Source organism: Anguilla anguilla, chromosome 14, assembly GCF_013347855.1.
Source record: "Anguilla anguilla isolate fAngAng1 chromosome 14, fAngAng1.pri, whole genome shotgun sequence".
Taxonomy (NCBI): Eukaryota; Metazoa; Chordata; class Actinopteri; order Anguilliformes; family Anguillidae; genus Anguilla; species Anguilla anguilla.
The window spans coordinates 4,893,576-4,913,037 of NC_049214.1; the positions used below are offsets into that span (position 1 = coordinate 4,893,576).

Consider the following 19,462-nt stretch of genomic DNA (forward strand, 5'->3'; position numbering starts at 1 on the left):
ACGCATGCTCTCTCTCACTCACTCACACACACACACACACACAAAGTGCTCGTGCACATAAACACAATGCGCGTGCCCGCACTGCACACACACACACACACACCAACATGAATACGCATGCTCTCTCTCACTCACTCACACACACAAAGTGCTCGTGCACATAAACACATTGCGCATGCGCATGCCCGCACACACACACACACACACACACACACACACAAAGCCACAAGGCTCACGCCCAGCAGGAGGGGAAAGAAATCAGCAGCACAGCAAACGCATTCTGTTTGGGGGGGGGGCGCCTACCTCCATCATATCTATCAACCACAGCAGTCTCTCCTGGGGAGGGGGGCGACAGGGACGGGGGGGGGGGGGGGGGGGGGTGAGGATGACATCCTTTGTGATAGTGCAATGCGGTATAGACCCAGTAAATGCCTTTTCCTCCTGTCTACTGGGGTCTGGACCTTGCTCCTTTAAAGCCAGCAGGAGACACTCATCCAGCTGTCAAGTTAAATAGCTCCCCTGCTGAGTGCTGCCTTCTCTATGACATAACATGCTGCCTTCTCATATTCCAGCATTCCCCTGTGATGCCACGTCCTTTGGGGCTAATGGACTTATACCAGGGCATTCAGTCAGACAGTAGCACAGAACAAACACAATCAGCAGTCGAACAGACAGACAGGGAGCTGCACAGTCCACATCTAATCAGCCAGACAGTCAAACAGACAGACAGGGAGCTGTACAGTCCACATCTAATCAGCCAGACAGTCAAATAGACGTACAGGAAAAAGTACAGTACACATCTAATCAGTCAGACAGTCAGCTAGACAGACAGGAAGAAGTACAGTACACATCTAATCAGCCAGACAGTCAAACAGACAGACAGGGAGCTGCACAGTCCACATCTAATCAGCCAGACAGTCAAACAGACAGACAGGGAGCTGTACAGTCCACATCTAATCAGCCAGACAGTCAAATAGACATACAGGAAAAAGTACAGTACACATCTAATCAGCCAGACAGTTAGACAGGAAGCTGTACAGTCCACATCTAATCAGCCAGACAGTCAGCTAGACAGACAGGAAGAAGTACAGTACACATCTAATCAGCCAGACAGTCAGCCAGACAGACAGGGAGCTGCACAGTCCACATCTAATCAGCCAGACAGTCAAATAGACATACAGGAAAAAGTTACAGTACACATCTAATCAGCCAGACAGTCAGCTAGACAGACAGGAAGAAGCACAGTACACATCTAATCAGCCAGACAGTTAGACAGGAAGCTGTACAGTCCACATCTAATCAGCCAGACAGTCAAATAGACATACAGGAAAAAGTACAGTACACATCTAATCAGCCAGACAGTCAGCTAGACAGACAGGAAGAAGTACAGTCCACATCTAATCAGCCAGACAGTCAACTAGACAGACAGGAAGAAGTACAGTACACATCTAATCAGCCAGACAGTTAGACAGGAAGCTGTACAGTCCACATCTAATCAGCCAGACAGTCAACTAGACAGACAGGACAGAGTATAAACAGGCAGACAGATGGAGAGAAGGGTGTCAGGGTCTCCTACCCGCGCGGAGCTGAGGGTGGTGGAGGTCAGGTAGCTGGCGGAGGAGGTGAGGGTGTCGGGGTAGGAGACCATGGAGAAGGAGTCGTGGTTGTGGGGCAGGGCGGCGGCCACGCCTCCCTGCCGGGCCTTCAGAGCCTGGATCTCGCGGCGCAGCGCCAGCCCATCGAAGCGCTCCAGATCCTGGGGAGCCACCAGGGCCCGCACCTCGGACAGCAGGGAAAACTGGAGGAGGGAGGGAGGGAGGGAGGGATCACCCGGAGGGAACTGGGATCACTCACAGTGAGGAACCATTTCAGTTCTCAGGGATAACTGGGTCTCCCTCAGTTAGCGCTTGGGACCTGCGGTTCCTAAACTACAGATCAGGACCGGCCACTGGTAACGGACCAGGAGGGGGGTTGAGGGGGGACTTGAACAAATTTTGAAAACAGTCACACTATCTGGACTAAACACTCCACTGCCTAGAGTGTGTGCAATTGTAACTGTCATATATTTTAAAACATGTGTCATATTTGACCATATTTTCAGTTGTATATTCAAGTGGAATGAGTCACAAAAATCCATTCACTCAAGTGAGTCCTGAGCCTGGAAATTTTGAGAGCCCTGGCCTGGACTATACACTATCCATCCAGCAGGGGGCACAACCCTCTGGACACCAGAGCGACGTACAACACTTTGTTGTACGTCGCTCTGGATAACAGCGTCTGCCAAATGCCTATAATGTAATGTAATGTAACCCCTCATTTCACTAGGGGAGTCAGGCTATCGCCCAATGGGGGAAGGAATCAGAATGTACGCTGCACACACACACACGTGCACGCACACACAAACACACACATACACACAGGTGGGCTTTGTCTGGTTTGAAGAGCATGAATTTAGCGTGTGTTGGTATGAGTTCTTTTTATGAACACGTCTGTGAGAGATATCTGTAAAAGACTGGTCCATAACGTTCGCTCGTGTGGCAGTTACTTGGGTGAGTGCAGATTGATTTGCGCTCTCCTCAACCAGAAATGAGCATCTGCGCTTGACGGACCCATTAGGCTGGTGGATAATTGTCCAGAAGTTTCCAAAAATCAAGCTTAAATCGTTTTTTAAAAACCAAAAAAAAAAACCTCATTAATGCCCACGTCCTCCCCGGTCTTGTGCTTCCTCGTTAGCCATAGCCGCCCCCAGTCTGTATCACACACTACATTTCCAAAATGACATGGACACCCCTTCTAATTAGTGGTTTCCGCTATTTCAGCCATACCCATTGCTAACGGGTGTATAAAATCAAGCATGACATTGACAAACATTGGCAGGAGAATGGGTCGTACTGAAGAGCTCAGTGACTTTCAAAGTGGCACTGTCATAGGATGCCACCTTTTCAACAAGTCAGTTTCAAATTTCTGCCCAGCTGGACCTGCCCCAGTCAACTGTAAGTGCTGCTGTTGTGATGTGGAAACATCTAGGAACGCCTAGGAAATACAGCTCAGCTCAGCCACGAAGCGGTAGGCCACACAAGCTCACAAAACAGGACCGCCAAGCTCACAAAACAGGACCGCCAAGCGCTGAAGCGTGTAGTGTGTAAAAAATCATCTGTCCTTGGCTGCAACACTCACTACATGGTTCCAAAGAACGTCAGCACAAGAACTGTTCGTCAAAAGCTTCAGGAAATGGGTTTCCATGGTTGAACAACTGTACACAAGCTTAAGATCACCATGCGCAATGCCAAGCGTCGGCTGGAGTGGTGTAAAGCACACTGCCATTGGACTGTGGAGCACTGGAAACGCGTTCTCTGGAGTGATGAATCACACTTCACTGGCTGGCAGTCTGATGGATGAATCTCGGTTTGGCAGAATGCATAATGCAAATTGTACTGGCCCAAATATTGCCAACTCTAAAGTTTGGTGGAGGACAAATAAAAGTCTGGGGCTGTTTTTCATGGTTTGGGCTTGGCTCCTTAGTTCCAGTGAATGGAATTGCTTAATGCTACAGCATACAATGACATTCTAGAGAATTGTACACTTCCAACTTTGTGGCAACAGTTGGCACAGGTGATTCAGGATTCACCTTGGAGTAGGTGATTTGTGACTCCCCTTGGCACAGGTGATTCAGAACTCACCCAACCTGCTTGATTTGGGACTCACCCGCATGGGTGATTCTTGACTCCCCTTATGTGGGTGATTTGGGACGCTCCTTGGCGTGGGTGAACCAGGACTACATTCCTATGTGATTGTTTCGGGACTCACTTGACATGAGAGATTTGCGAGTCACCTTCACATGGGTGATTCAGGTCTCACCTTGACATGGACGATCTGTAACTCCCCTAGGCATCGGTGATTTGTGGACTCACCTAGGTGTGGGAGATTCGTGACTCACCTTGGCGTGGGTATTGAGCAGCTCGAACAGCGCCATGACCAGAGACTCCACCCCAATATGGCCGTCCCGGTACTCCTCCAGGTAGTAGCCCATGGTCTGCCGCTCCGCCTCCGTCAGCAGGTGGCGCGCCTGCTCCTCCAGCAGGGCCCGGGGCGGGGTCACCAGGCTGGAAAGGGTCACCTGCGAGCCGGCCACGCCCTTATAGAACACTGGCTGAGGAAGGAATGAAGGAGGGCAAGGGGCAAAGGAGGGCAGAGGGGGAACGGGGGGGGGGGGGAGGAAGGGAAAGAAAAGGAAAAGAAGGAGTGAGAGGGAGAAGAAAGGAAGGGCAGAGAGGATCGAGTGAGGAAGAGGGTAAAGAGGGGAGTGGAAGGATGGAGGGCGAGGGTGAAGAGGAGGAGCAGACAGAGAAGGAAAGGAGGAATGGGAAGACAGTAGGGAAGGGGAAGGGGGAAGAGATGGTGAATAGGATTGAAAAAGGGATGAAGCAGGCAAGGAAGAAGAGAGAAGCACAGAGGTTGACAAAAAGCAGGATGAGGAAGATGAAGGGAAACAGGGATGTAAAGAAGAGATGAAAGGAAGTGAGGGCAGAGGAAAAGAAGGGGAAAAAAGACAGAGGAGAAGACAGCGTCATGTTTAATATCATTTTAAAACACAGATCCTGTGGGTGTGTAGAGCCACAAGCCTCAGTCTGCACGCCTGTTCTCAGCTTCAGAAGGGCAGTATAGTAGGACACCACCACGTGGCTGATCCAGCTCTGCTAGCTCAGACAGGCCAATCAAACAGGCCAATCAAACAGGCTCACATGCATGCTCCCTGAATAAAACACTTTAGGACCAGCATTAGGTTACTTTTAAAATGGCCAACTAAATACTCTCCCTGTGTTTCCGTTGGAAAATGCAATTTATCTGAGCCAAACAGAAATCTTGAAGTCAATCTGAAGTTGCAATCAGGTGAAAGGCTCGCTTGATAAGTGGGGGGGGGGGGGGGGGAGTGCTGATTAATTAGCCTGATAGGCCCACGGTGCCCTTTAAGAGCAAATCAGACCCTGAGCCCAGCGGGGCTCCCCGCTGATAGACTGCATTCATCAGCACCCGCTACCTGAGGCTACAACCAGCCACCGATCTCTGGTCTCTGGTCTCTGCTCACTCACACTCTCACGCACACGCTCACGCACAAGCTCACGCTCACACACACACACATGCTCACTCTCTCACGCTCACACTCACGCACACACTCACGCTCACACTCAAACACACACACACACACACACACACATGCAGACATAGACACGGTCTCACCCTGTGCACGCACATGTACACACAGATACATACTCACAGGCATACTGTACACACTCACATGCACACAACCGCAAACAGACACAGTCTCATATTCAGGGACACACACACGCGCGCACACACACAGATTATCTGTTTCTCAAACCAAGCAGCTCTTTTCAAAATTGGCTCATTAATCAAAGTAAGCACTTCAGAGCCATCAACCAGAGGGCTAGAGAGGAGGGATTCTCCCCTGGACCCGACTGCGTCACCCTCCAAACACACCCCCTCATCACCCCCCCCACCCCGCTCCCTGCACCATCCTGTCCCATCCTGGCTGCTCCAAGGTCGACACAAGCTCTGTCAAAGAGCCAAGAATCTGCAGAAAAAGACACTTTGATTCAGAGCCTGTTAACATGCTGCTTTGTACATTGGGATTCTAGGATTTATTTATGCTAATTTATTTTTATACACAGTTTAACCCATTTTGACTTTATTTTCTTCTGCAAGCGGAACACACAACTTCCACTAGAGCCCAGCGCCTTAGCAGGATGAGCCACCCAGCAGTGGCATTAAGAGTGTCCGTGGTTTAACTACACCAGAGGTGCCAGAATGCGGTCATGGAGGGCCACAGTGTCTGCTGACACTGCACCCCTGAATTACACCCACAATTAATCTGTCAGCTCTTATTAAAAAAAATATTTTCAGCTCTGACCCTGGCCCCCAAACAATGCATTTGGTCCCCATTTCCAGAGAGACCCGTTGCCATGAAGTTTGACCACTACAGACACCCTGCTAATAGAAAATTAAACCAGAACAAAGTTCTCAAAGTTCTCCGTTTATGACAACTGATTCATGTTGATGGAAACAAAATGGTGGTTACAAAAGAAAGAGCCTTCATGGCGAGTGAGGGGGGGGGGGAAACTGGGAGCCACAGAAAGAGGAGGGGTGGGTTTTCCACCGGATCGGAAAATCGATATTCCATAAGGAGCATGCAGGCTGTATCTGACCTTGAGTAAAAACCGGCCCAAACGATGCCCCTGAAATAACTCGGCTGAAAACGCACCCCGGGAGCGAAATGGAGAACATCTGACTGGGAAGGTGATGGCGCACGAAACATGGCCAGATCTCTGTACAAACAAACATCCAGGGCTTCACACTATGCAGCGAAACAATATTACTCATGTAAGAATGGTCTTCACAAAGACCTATTTCTGTGCAGTAGTTAAATGACAACATAGTGCTTATCTGTAAAAAAAGAAAAAAGAAAAAAGAAAAAAAAGAAAAAAGCATGTTACTTACAATGGCATACACATCCATAAAGGGCATTAAACAAGATATGTTTTTGGAAACTGCATTGCTTCATACTGTCACACCAGTGTTTATTCTTACTGTTTGATTCAAAATTACATTCAAGAGTCACTTTTTAATTATTGCAAAGGCCAATCAGTCGGAAGGCTAATCACCCAAATTAATGTTTGTACTGAAGAAGAAATAACTAAAATTAGCATTTAGCTGGAAGTGGAAACTAAAAAGGGCAAAATGTTATTGGACCCAGGACTGCATTACTTACTTCCAAAAGAGAAATTACAGGCTGACTTCCTGTCACGGTGATTACAGCCTACCTCCCCGACCTCTCCCGACAAGAGCGAATGAGAGAATTAAAACAGGCTCCAGTGTAGATCAGCGCAGAGCGCGCACTGGAGTGTGAACGCATAAACAAACCTCAGCAGCAGCTGTTTATTAGCAGCACTTCCATACGCCGGCGCGCTACGTTCTGATGCGCCTGCATTTTTTTCGAGGACGCGGAGAGAGCTCATTTCCAAACACTTGACTTTTCCCGAATGTTTGATGAAAACAACAGAGCACTCAAACCCACCTAAGGCTGGTAATTTTGTGTCATGCTTGCTGAAGGCGCAGCTGGAAACCTGGTATACCGCTCCACCAGGCAGACACTAAAGGCAGGTCTCATTAGCACTAGCACACTGACTAAAGGCTGAGCCTATTAGCACTAGCACACTGACGAAAGGCTGAGCCTATTAGCACTAGCACACTGACTAAAGGCTGAGCCTATTAGCACTAGCACACTGACTAAAGGCTGAGCCTATTAGCACTAGCACACTGACTAAAGGCTGAGCCTAATAGCACTAGCACACTGACTAAAGGCTGAGCCTATTAGCACTAGCACACTGACTAAAGGCTGAGCCTATTAGCACTAGCACACTGACTAAAGGCTGAGCCTATTAGCACTAGCACACTGACTAAAGGCTGAGCCTAATAGCACTAGCACACTGACTAAAGGCTGAGCCTATTAGCACTAGCACACTGACTAAAGGCTGAGCCTATTAGCACTAGCACACTGACTAAAGGCTGAGCCTATTAGCACTAGCACACTGACTAAAGGCAGGTCTCATTAGCACTAGCACACTGACTAAAGGCTGAGCCTATTAGCACTAGCACACTGACTAAAGGCTGAGCCTATTAGCACTAGCACACTGACTAAAGGCTGAGCCTATTAGCACTAGCACACTGACTAAAGGCTGAGCCTATTAGCACTAGCACACTGACTAAAGGCTGAGCCTATTAGCACTAGCACACTGACTAAAGGCTGAGCCTATTAGCACTAGCACACTGACTAAAGGCTGAGCCTATTAGCACTAGCGCACTGACTAAAGGCTGAGCCTGTTAGCACTAGCGCACCGACTAAAGGCTGAGCCTATTAGCACTAGCACACTGACTAAAGGCTGAGCCTATTAGCACTAGCACACTGACTAAAGGCTGAGCCTATTAGCACTAGCACACTGACTAAAGGCTGAGCCTATTAGCACTAGCACACTGACTAAAGGCAGGTCTCATTAGCACTAGCACACTGACTAAAGGCTGAGCCTATTAGCACTAGCACACTGACTAAAGGCTGAGCCTATTAGCACTAGCACACTGACTAAAGGCTGAGCCTATTAGCACTAGCACACTGACTAAAGGCTGAGCCTATTAGCACTAGCACACTGACTAAAGGCTGAGCCTATTAGCACTAGCACACTGACTAAAGGCTGAGCCTATTAGCATTAGCACACTGACTAAAGGCTGAGCCTATTAGCACTAGCACACTGACTAAAGGCTGAGCCTATTAGCACTAGCGCACTGACTAAAGGCTGAGCCTATTAGCACTAGCGCACTGACTAAAGGCTGAGCCTATTAGCACTAGCACACTGACTAAAGGCTGAGCCTATTAGCACTAGCGCACTGACTAAAGGCTGAGCCTATTAGCACAAGCACACTGACTAAAGGCAGGTCTCATTAGCACTAGCACACTGACTAAAGGCTGAGCCTATTAGCACTAGCACACTGACTAAAGGCTGAGCCTATTAGCACTAGCACACTAACTAAAGGCTGAGCCTATTAGCACTAGCACACTGAATAAAGGCTGAGCCTATTAGCACTAGCGCACTGACTAAAGGCTGAGCCTATTAGCACTAGCACACTGACTAAAGGCTGAGCCTATTAGCACTAGCGCACTGACTAAAGGCTGAGCCTATTAGCACTAGCGCACCGACTAAAGGCTGAGCCTATTAGGACTAGCACATCAACTAATGGTTTTCTTACCAAATACTGGGAGAAATAATGTGTGACAACGAACACAGATTCTAGAAAAGATTCCCATCCTTGTTAGTTGCAATCAGATGTTTGACATGAAGTATTTTCCCCTTTAAAAATCACCTGAAATTATAATTCCGCAGCTATTCCTTAAAAAAATGGATACCAATCTCCTAACAATGCTTAGTGCTGTACATCCACTCACACGATTTCTCTGCAATATAGTCCTCAGGGCCTTTTAAACAAGGCTGAAACATTGTCATTTCCTCAGTTTGTAGGACTTGCATAAAGTTGAATATATAAACTTGAGAACACGGGATTTCTCTAGTCAAAAATAGAACCAAATCAGCTGTGAAACAAACAACGGGGAAATGAGTGAGCACACGATGGACTGGACTGTAAGTCTCAAACACTAAGGCAGAATGATTAATTGACGCAGAAACCTGAAGATTAATTAACCAAGCGGATTTATCGATATAAGCATTAAGAGAAACTGATAATCCAGCTGCACAACATGGACCACTAAATAAATTGGTAGCTGCCAGCCTTTCTATATCTCAGAGTCATTGGAAATTTATATCCCCGAGCCGCCACTGGGCGCCACGTGCACCTGAGTGTGAAATTTCACAGAGAATCTGACTGAGCAAGAGCCAAGCACATTCACGCACGCTTCCACACGCTCACACGTGGATGTACCACACACACACACACACACACACACACTACGCATCTACTGTGCATTACTGTCCTTGTTTCTACAATTTATTATCTATTAGTCATCTAGTACATATTTATTATTTATTCATCATTATACATTTAATTTACGTGGTTTTTCGGTGTTTTTTTTCCTGTTATTGATTGTGCTGGTTTTTGTTTGCCTTGAACTTGGCCTCTGTCATGGCAATAAAACTGAACTTTGAGAGACAGAGAGAGAAACAGAGAGAGAGAGAGATGTATTTGAGCATCCACGGTTGATATGTATTCCTGTTTGAATGACAATAAGAGAGCGTGACCTAATTTCTCTCTCACCACGAACAGTGGGGCTGGATGTGACCGTGACCCAGTCGATATCGCCCCAGTGACCTGCCTGCCCCGCCAGCGCTTTTATGGGTCACCACCCCCCCCCCCCCCCCCCCCCCCCCCCCCCCCCCCCCCCCCACCCACCCACAGGCTGGGCACAGGGCCCAGTCCGGATCTTTAAAATCCGTCCGTGGCACAGTTCAGCGTCCACGTTTTATTTTTGGCTGGACCGCAACAGCGGGGCCAGCCCTACAAAGGCGAATGACTGTGACTGACTGACTGACTGAGTGAGTGAGTTATGAAGTTACACCATTGGTCGGCCGGATCACGTGTCTGGTCAGGTCCAGCCATACACTAGGTTTTAACCTGGTTTCCATTTGTAGCAGCCCGGCCGAGCTGCAGGAGATTAGCCAACATCGCCTGGCGCCGGCGGCGTGGATGAGACAGGCGCCTCTCTTAGCGGCAGCACAGACTGGATTACAGCCTTATCCGCCTCACGCCACGCGCTACACAGAAGCGACGTTCGTTCAGAGGAGTAACCGCGGGAGGGACAGGCTCGTGTCATCTCTCTCTATCTCATACATACTGAATACAATACATAAACAAACGCACTAACGCATATACACGTATGAGCACACCCATGCACACGCAAGTATACATACGCCTGCGTGCACACATATGTACACATTATAAATTCTATGCATTATGCATTATGGATATGTGTAGATATAGAATATATAAACATACACATACACAAGCACGCGCATGCATACAAACACGCGCACAAATATACACACGTGAGCCCTGATGTGGGAATGTGAAAGGGTGAAATAAATAACACCATCATAACAACAGCTTCACATTCACATCCCAACAACGCGGCTGAAAACCGCAGCACTGTGGCACTGGGCTGCTGGCTGGGAGGGAGTGAGGAGGTCTTAGTAGCCGATAGCGTGTAGCACCGTTTCTCAGCTCAGCCGTGCTGGGACAGCGGAGACCTGGCCGAGGGCAGACGGCACTGCGTGGGATTCTGGGATACATGTCAGACTCAGGAGGACCCTCTGCGTCGCACACAGATTCTGAAACCCCCAAAACCTGGGCCCTGTCTGAGTCACTACATCAAAACCTTCAGTTACAGAACCTGAAGTGTGTGTGTGTGTGTGTGTGTTTGTGTGTGTGAGCGTGTGTGTGAGCCTGTGTGTGAGTGTGAGCATGTGTGTGCGTCAAAGTGAGGGTGTTCGTTTGCCACAAGGTGAAATATTCATTGTGGTCCGTGAGATCAGTAATCAGTCGCAGGGATCTGTGTTTTCATGGTGCTTATTAATCAACAAAAATGGAGGAAATTCGAGGAGCTGAGCCCACTCATCAGTATTCATGAAGGAGCCTTAGGATCCTCGCATATAATAAGAGAATTCACTGCTATTATTAGTGCTCCTGTGTGAAAGAGTGAGAGAATGCATGTCCCTTTTCAGTGAGTCATCATTACACAGAGAGAAGTGGAGTTTTGTGGGTTTTTACACAGTATTTGCGAGGTGAACTGGAGGTTATTTATTTGAAAAATCTACCAAATATTTGACCAAATATTTTATAGACAATATACATTGACTCATGCATAAAATATATGCGTATTTTAAAACATTAACCATAATAATTTCACTAATACTGAGAACAAAATTTAACATTCTCCTGCGTATTGGTTAGTCACTGGTTTTGCTGAAAACCCTAATTGATATGCAGAAATTGTACAAGTAGCCTATCTTGTGAAGGAGACAGGCTAATACAGACTGACTTACACAAGTGACACATTACACATTAAAAACAAAAACCCTAACAAAAGCCATTTTCTGCAGTGATTAAGGTGAAAGGTAAATAGCAGTCCCCCCACCAAGGATTCAAACCAGCAACCTCAGAATTACAAGGTCAGAGATCATTATTAGCCACTACACCACACACTGTGGGGATATCGTAAATGCAGACCAGCCCAAGGAGTGGATCAGTTTTGTTACGTCTGGACGGGTGGCTGAGAGAGATGAAGATCTGGATAGAGTCCGTGATTACAGCTGGGCAGTGTGACCTCCTCTCAATTAGCCTAATTTGCTGTAATTGAAATGACGGAGAGAGACGGAGAGGTGCAAGGGCTTTTGGATCGTTAAGACGGCTAAACAAAATCCGCACAGGTGTTGTGCAGCAGAAGAATCGCAATGAAGCAATGAGACCGGCGGTCGATGAGTGCTGATTACACAAACCTTCCAGTGCAAATCAGGATTTAAACAATATGTTTTTCCCCCTTTTTCTCCAGATTTGGAATGCGCAATTTTATTCACCAGCCGTGTTCCGCACTGCGAACTCCGCTGTCGATTCAGGAGAACAAAGACAAGCATGTGCTTGTCCTCCAAAACATGTCAACCTCCATTTTCATACTGCAGTCTACAAGTTGATCTTGTATACAACAACTACAACAACAACAACAACAACTACTACTACTACTACTACTATTACAACTATTACTGCAACTACTACTTGGAGAGGGGTGTCTTCAAAGTTTCAGCCCATCTCTGTAAGTACTGAGGCAACATGGGATTTATCCTGCCTTGTCCTTTTTGCCTAATTTGTTCCAGATTTACACTTGTTTAACCATTTATTTCTGAATTTATTCCTGTTTAGTCTTACCATTTGACATGGAATTGTCCTATGAACTTCAGCTTAAAATGAACAGACCCCAACCATGACATGCACTGACATACATTGACCATTGCTAATTTTCTCAACCTGCTTGCCTCACAGGTCAGGTCTATAGCCTTACCAATGAGCCTGACCAGGTTGCTCCTAAACATATGCCAGTATGAGCTTGACAACATTGCTCATAAATATATGCAACACACAGCTGTATTATGTGCAGTCGCTATCGAACACAGGCCCTGGCTTAAGCAGTACTTCTTTGGCTAGCAGCTGCTCCCTGTCTTGACCAACTCACTGTTGCTTCTCATCGACAGCTCTGATGTCAGAAAAAAAACCTTTTTAGCTGACCATTATACAGAATTAAACAACATGCATAAAAACTACAGTACGTATATTATATTTCTGTTTCATTACATTATCTGTCAGTCAGTCTGTCTGTCTCACACACAGCCACACAAACACACACACAAAAGCACATCTGAGTCGGACACAGACGAAAAGCACTCGAGTGAGAAGCAGAGAGGGAGGCTGTGGCGTGTGTGTCTGAGCGTATCAAATACTGAGCAGCTAATGGGTGTGTGTGTGTGCGAGTGTGTGTGTGTGCGTGTGTGTGTGTGTGTGTAAGAGAGAGAAATACAGACACAGGGAGGCATATGAAATGCCAAGACAGTGCCACTCTGGGAACCGCAGACAGCACTCAGAGCTGGGCCAATGAGAGGGGGGAACGGGAGGGGCACCCAAACGCTACTCACGCTACATCCGAAAAGCAATCTCCCGACACCCCCGCCGCCACGCTTCTTCCTTTTGGACACCCTGTCCTCCCCCATCCGCCACGCCTCTCCATCACCATCCTCCCCTGCTTATTTTTTGCTCTCTCTATAGAAAGGTTGGCCATTATCTGTCTGTGGAGTTTCGCGCGTTTAATAAAAGACAATCAAAGTGTCTCTGTCTCCGAAGAAGGTTGGTTGGCGTGACAATGCGGAACCTGAACCCTCAATTATACGTGACTCCATCCCTCTCTCCCCCTCCCAAACCTACCCAAAACTCAACCACTGCCTGCACACACTTCCTATCTCTCTCTCTCTCTCTCTCTCTCTCTCTGCCCTTCCCTCCCTCTGCCAGAAGCAGTGTGCCATCCTTCCTGTCACTGCCTGGAATAGCATTACTCCTGCTGGAGAGACACTCCGGAGGGTGCCTGTGCGCTTTTAGAGCCCCCTGCAGCCCCCCCCCCCCCCCCCCCCCCACCCCACCCCACCTTGCCAGTCTCTGTCCTTTCAGCACGCTGAGCTTGAAGGGACAGTTACCCCCCTCCCCCCCCCCCCCACCACCCCGCATGCACACACCGACAACAGCCCTCTCCAACTGGGTGCCAGGCTGAAACTGCAGTCCCAGCATCTCTCTCTCTCTCTGTCTCTCTCTCTCTCTCTCTCTCTCTCTTTATGGCCATCCAGCTGGGCTGTGTGGTATGACTTTGTCATGCTGGGAGGCAGGAAGACTCAAGTGACCTTCAAGCTGACAACCTGCACTTTAACCGCACGTGAACTATCTGATTAAGAATCTAAAACTGTGGAGTACAGAGGCAAGTCAAGCGGGGGAAGTCTTTGTCCCAAACATTATGGAGCTCACACAGTATATATATATACACACACGCACAGTATGCACGCACACACATAGTATACGCGCACACACACACACTCACACACACACAAAGAAACGCAGAGCAAATACACAGACAGAAACACAAGCACACACGCACACAGACAGCGTGCACGTTCCCCTCGGGTGACCCCGGTCCCGGGACGCTGGCACTAACGCTGTAAATACGGGCGAGCCCCCCCAGAGGCACCGGCGCTGCCAGCGGGACAGACAACCGGAGCCGCTCTCTGTTCCGTAAACGCACGGCGGCCGTCCGCGGTCTGTCTCCCGTCTGAGGAGACCACCGCCCACGCCTCCGCTCTCCAGCGGGAGAACCGTCTGCTTCCCGCCTGCCCCTCAGAACTTCAGCACCACTGTGCACCACTGAGACACAGCTTGCTCAGACACAGTGTAAGACATACGGCTCAGACACAATGTAACACAACTGGCACACTGCAACACAGCTAGCTCAGACACAGTGTAACACATACGGCTCAGACACAGTGTAACACATACGGCTCAGACACAGTGTAACAGCTAGCGCAGTAACACTGTAACATAGTTAGCTCAGACACAGTGTACCACTGAGACACAGCTTGCTCAGACACAGTGTAACAGCTAGCACAGTAACACTGTAACACAACTGGCACACTGCAACACAGCTAGCTCAGACACACTGTAACATAGCTAGCTCAGACACACTGTAACATAGTTAGCTCAGACACACTGTAACATAGCTAGCTCAGACACACTGTAACATAGTTAGCTCAGACACACTGTAACATAGCTAGCTCAGACACACTGTAACATAGCTAGCTCAGACACACTGTAACATAGCTAGCTCAGACACACTGTAACAGAGCTAGCTCAGACACACTGTAACATAGCTAGCTCAGACACACTGTAACATAGCTAGCTCAGACACACTGTAACAGAGCTAGCTCAGACACACTGTAACATAGCTAGCTCAGACACACTGTAACACAGCTAGCTCAGACACACTGTAACAGAGCTAGCTCAGACACACCGTAACATAGCTAGCTCAGACACACTATAACATAGTTAGCTCAGACACACTGTAACACAGCTAGCTCAGACACACTGTAACATAGTTAGCTCAGACACACTGTAACATAGTTAGCTCAGACACACTGTAACACAGCTAGCTCAGACACACTGTAACATAGTTAGCTCAGACACACCGTAACATAGCTAGCTCAGACACACTGTAACATAGCTAGCTCAGACACACTGTAACATAGCTAGCTCAGACACACTGTAACATAGCTAGCTCAGACACACTGTAACAGAGCTAGCTCAGACACACTGTAACATAGTTAGCACAGGCACACTTCAACAGCTAGCACAGGATCACAGTAACACAGCTAGCTAAAGGACACGGGTCACGAAGGGGGCTGCTGGCCACAGTTGACAGTGACTCTCCATCAGGACATGCCAGCATTCCAGGGCCCACTCAGAACAAGGGCATTAGCAGGGTGCCCTATACAGCACAACAAGGGCATTTACTCCACAGGTATATATCGACACACAGCAGCCCCACAGTGAGAGCACAGGTATATATCGACACACAGCAGCCCCACAGTGAGAGCATTTACTCCACAGGTATATATATCGACACACAGCAGGGCCTAGCCTTCCTCACCTTCCCCAATGCCGAGGCCCCCTGGTCCAAAGGCAGCCTGTGGGACACAGAGACAAACACAAGGAGACAAAGGCTCATTTCCACAGCATCACACTGACGATAAGCACTGTGGTCATGTCTGTACAGGCAGGCGGCGCACATACTGTACACACACACACACACACACACACACACAGATTCACACACATGCATGCAGACTCTCACATACGTGCACCGCACGCAAACGCATGCACGCACAACTAGCATGACTATTAAAAGCTGCACCGAAATGACCAGAGTTTGTAAACCTCCTCTTCAATCTGTTAATGCCAACATTATCTCAGACGGTGTTGTCCAAAGCCACTCCCACCAAAAAAAACTCCATATCAGCCATGCTAAATGGCCCCACATAACTTGGACAGATTATGTGACAGTGTTCAAATATCATTATTTAGACTGAAAGCCAGTCTGAGCATCAGTGTCACTCCGGCTGTCTAGCTGGCAAACTGTGATTATGAGCGTGTCGCCTCTGAGCACTTCAGCCGAGAGCTTAGCGCTAAAAGGCAAACTTGGCGTCGGTCTTAAGTGGCACATGGAAGAAGGATAAAAACATAGGCGACCAGGATCCCACACAGATGGGGTTAAACGGGCTGAGGTGGATTTTGAAGGGGGAGGATTTCCCTTCCTTTGTCTGACGAGCTGCAGCTAATGTGACCTTTTACGGGCAATGATCGAGTATCAGACATGACAAAAAACACAGACTTAAGGGCTTTGCCTCCCACATCTCAATATGGCACTGGCACTGGGGTACTGACAAAGGAAGTGCAGATACTTTTTGAATGCAATAGCACCATACATAATGGCACTACAAAACATGCAAATACATACATACAAAACCACACATCATAATAATAATAAGAATAATAATAATAAGATATAGATAATATATACTTTTATTGAACCCCGTGGGGTAATTTGTCCTCTGCATTTGACCCATCCTAGTTACTTAGGAGCAGTGGGCAGCCACAGTGCAGCGCCCGGGGACCAACTCCAGTTCTGAGGCCAGTGCCTTGGTCAAGAGCTCCTGCAGGAGCGCACCTAACATGCATCCACGTATAATAATAATAATAATAATAATAATAATAATTCTATTTATATTTTCCTTAGAAAAGTGTTCAAACTACTTCACCATAAGGACAATGAGCCAAGCTTTCAAAAACAAATTGCGTCAAAGTTCCTCTGTAACATCCAAAAATTCAGGCGTCATGGAGGAAGATCTGCTCAGACTAAACCTGAAGGATAACCTCTCACCGCTCACGTTTCAGACACCATGTCATGCGCTGCGTACTTCCGAATACAACAGCGTGAAACATCAGGCATTCAAACTAACGTTGCGTATTAGGCTCGGCGTGGAAGTGGCCCCCGGGCGCTCCTCACCAGGAAACGGGCCAAGCTTTCACACAACGCTCCGTCTCCCTGGCAAACATCCAGCTAAACATTTATTCAGAAAACAAAATTTAAAAACAACTCAAACGAAAAAGGCTATTTGTACCAAGTTTCTGAGGTGCAAGGTCACACTTTAGATAGATTTCCCCTGTGTTGCTTGGAGTAATAAAACATATGGTGAGTGTCTTTAATGGAATCTATATCCTGAGCTGTATTCCTGGCAGTAGTGACAAATCTTTAGTGTCGAAAGTTCCAGAAAAACTGCCCACTAAATGATGCTTTTGATGAAAAGAAGTTACTAAAGGGTAGAGCTAGACATTATTCAGAGGACTGTCACAGACACACACACACACACACACACATTGTCACAGAGACACACACAGAAACCCCCGCACACATACACACACTGTCACACACACTGTCACACACACACACACACTGCCACACACACACACATTCACAGACACACACACACACACAAAGACACACACAGACACACACTCACATACACACACGCACGCACACACACACACACACACACACACACACACACACACAGTCACACACACACACACACACACTGTCACACACACACACACACACTGTCACAGACACACACACACACACACACACGCGCACACACAGGCTCTCACCCCGCCACGCTGCTGCTGGCCGAGCTCTCTGCGATCTGGGAGCTGGTGATCCACTTGGTCTCCCCCACGACGGTGCGCGCGTGCGGCAGCCGGCCCACGTCCTTCACCGTCATCATCAGGTGGCGCGAGGACTTGAGCACGCGCACCGCCTCGTCGTGCGGGATGCCCAGGAAGCTCCGCCCGTTCACCTCCAGGATCTGGTCCCCCACCTGGGGGAGGGGCGGCGGGGCAGAGAGAGGAGAGGGTGTGTGGAGAGGGACGGACAGTATGGGCTGGTTACAGCAACGCAGGGACACGGAGGGACAGAGTGGGGCCAGAAGAGCATAGCAGCAGTTAACACAGGTTAAAACACTCACTCACTCACTCACTAACTCACTAACATACACTCACTCACTCACACACACACACACACACACTCACAAATATACACACACACTCACTCACTCACTCTCACACAAACACACACACACACTCACTCACTCACTCTCACACAAACACACTCACTCACTCACTCACTCACTCACTCACTCACTCACTCACTCACTCACTCACTCACTCACTCACTCACTCACTCACTCACTCACTCACTCACTCACTCACTCACTCAAATACACACTTACACATGCACTCACTCACTCACTCACTCAAATACACACTTACACATGCACTCACTCACTCACTCACTCACTCACTCACTCACTCACTCACTCACTCACTCACTCACTCACTCACAGTCACACACATACACACACACACTCACTCACAAAAATACACACTCACTCACAAAGATACACACTCACTCACTCACAAACATACACTCACTCACTCACTCCCACACACTCACACACATGCACATACACACTCACACTTACACATGCACACACACACTGAAACACACTCACACTTACACATGCACACACACTGTCAACAACACCACACCTTTTTCCAATCAGGAAGCTTAAGTGCTCCACATGTTCTAACATCCAGCTCTCTTATTGGCTCAATAGTTAAACGCTGTCTGCTGACTAATTACCAGGTTTCTAACATGTGGGGGTTGACAGTTGCAGAGAGGGTGACGGCTTCACGTGCTCAAGACATGACCAGCCAGAAAAAAGATTTCAGGGGCAGACATGATTGGTCGACTAAAGCAAGCTCCGCCTGCACGGGCCTGAGAACCTCTCTGGCATTCCAAAAACAATCTAATTTGTGGAGAGCTGACCCCCACATCTGACCTCTCCATAAGATTAACCAGGCAAGACAAAGCAGCTTTCTTCTGGATCGATGTCTGCAGTCTCTCCTCTCTGCCAAAGATATGTGTGGAGTAACTGACTGCAGGGCGGCGTGCGATAATATTAACATTGGCACATGAATCCGAATGAAAAAAACTCAATTGAAGAAAAAAAGCTGTTATTTCAGACAATGAATAAATCAATAACAGACAACAGCCGTTACTTTTTGGAGTTTGTGCTGCATTTTTTCCCCCGACCCGAACTTCCAAACTTTTCAAGCGACCTGTGATTGGTGCTTTTTTTTTTCCTCAGCTGGGCAATCAGCCCGGCTGCAGCTCGTTAAATGGAGG

General features: G+C 48.0%; 1 protein-coding gene across 1 annotated transcript in view; it reads right to left on the reverse strand.

Annotated features, from left to right (window-relative positions):
- The window catches only part of whrna (whirlin a), a 90,712-nt gene that overhangs the window by 17,624 nt on the left and 53,626 nt on the right, over positions 1–19,462 (reverse strand). Inside the window, exons 5-9 of the mRNA XM_035392457.1 lie at positions 17,884–18,092; positions 15,806–15,842; positions 3,938–4,150; positions 1,577–1,798; positions 304–336 (exon numbers count right to left, since the gene is read on the reverse strand). Of these exons, the coding sequence (XP_035248348.1) occupies positions 304–336; positions 1,577–1,798; positions 3,938–4,150; positions 15,806–15,842; positions 17,884–18,092 (714 nt within the window). The remainder of the gene's footprint in view (positions 1–303; positions 337–1,576; positions 1,799–3,937; positions 4,151–15,805; positions 15,843–17,883; positions 18,093–19,462) is intronic.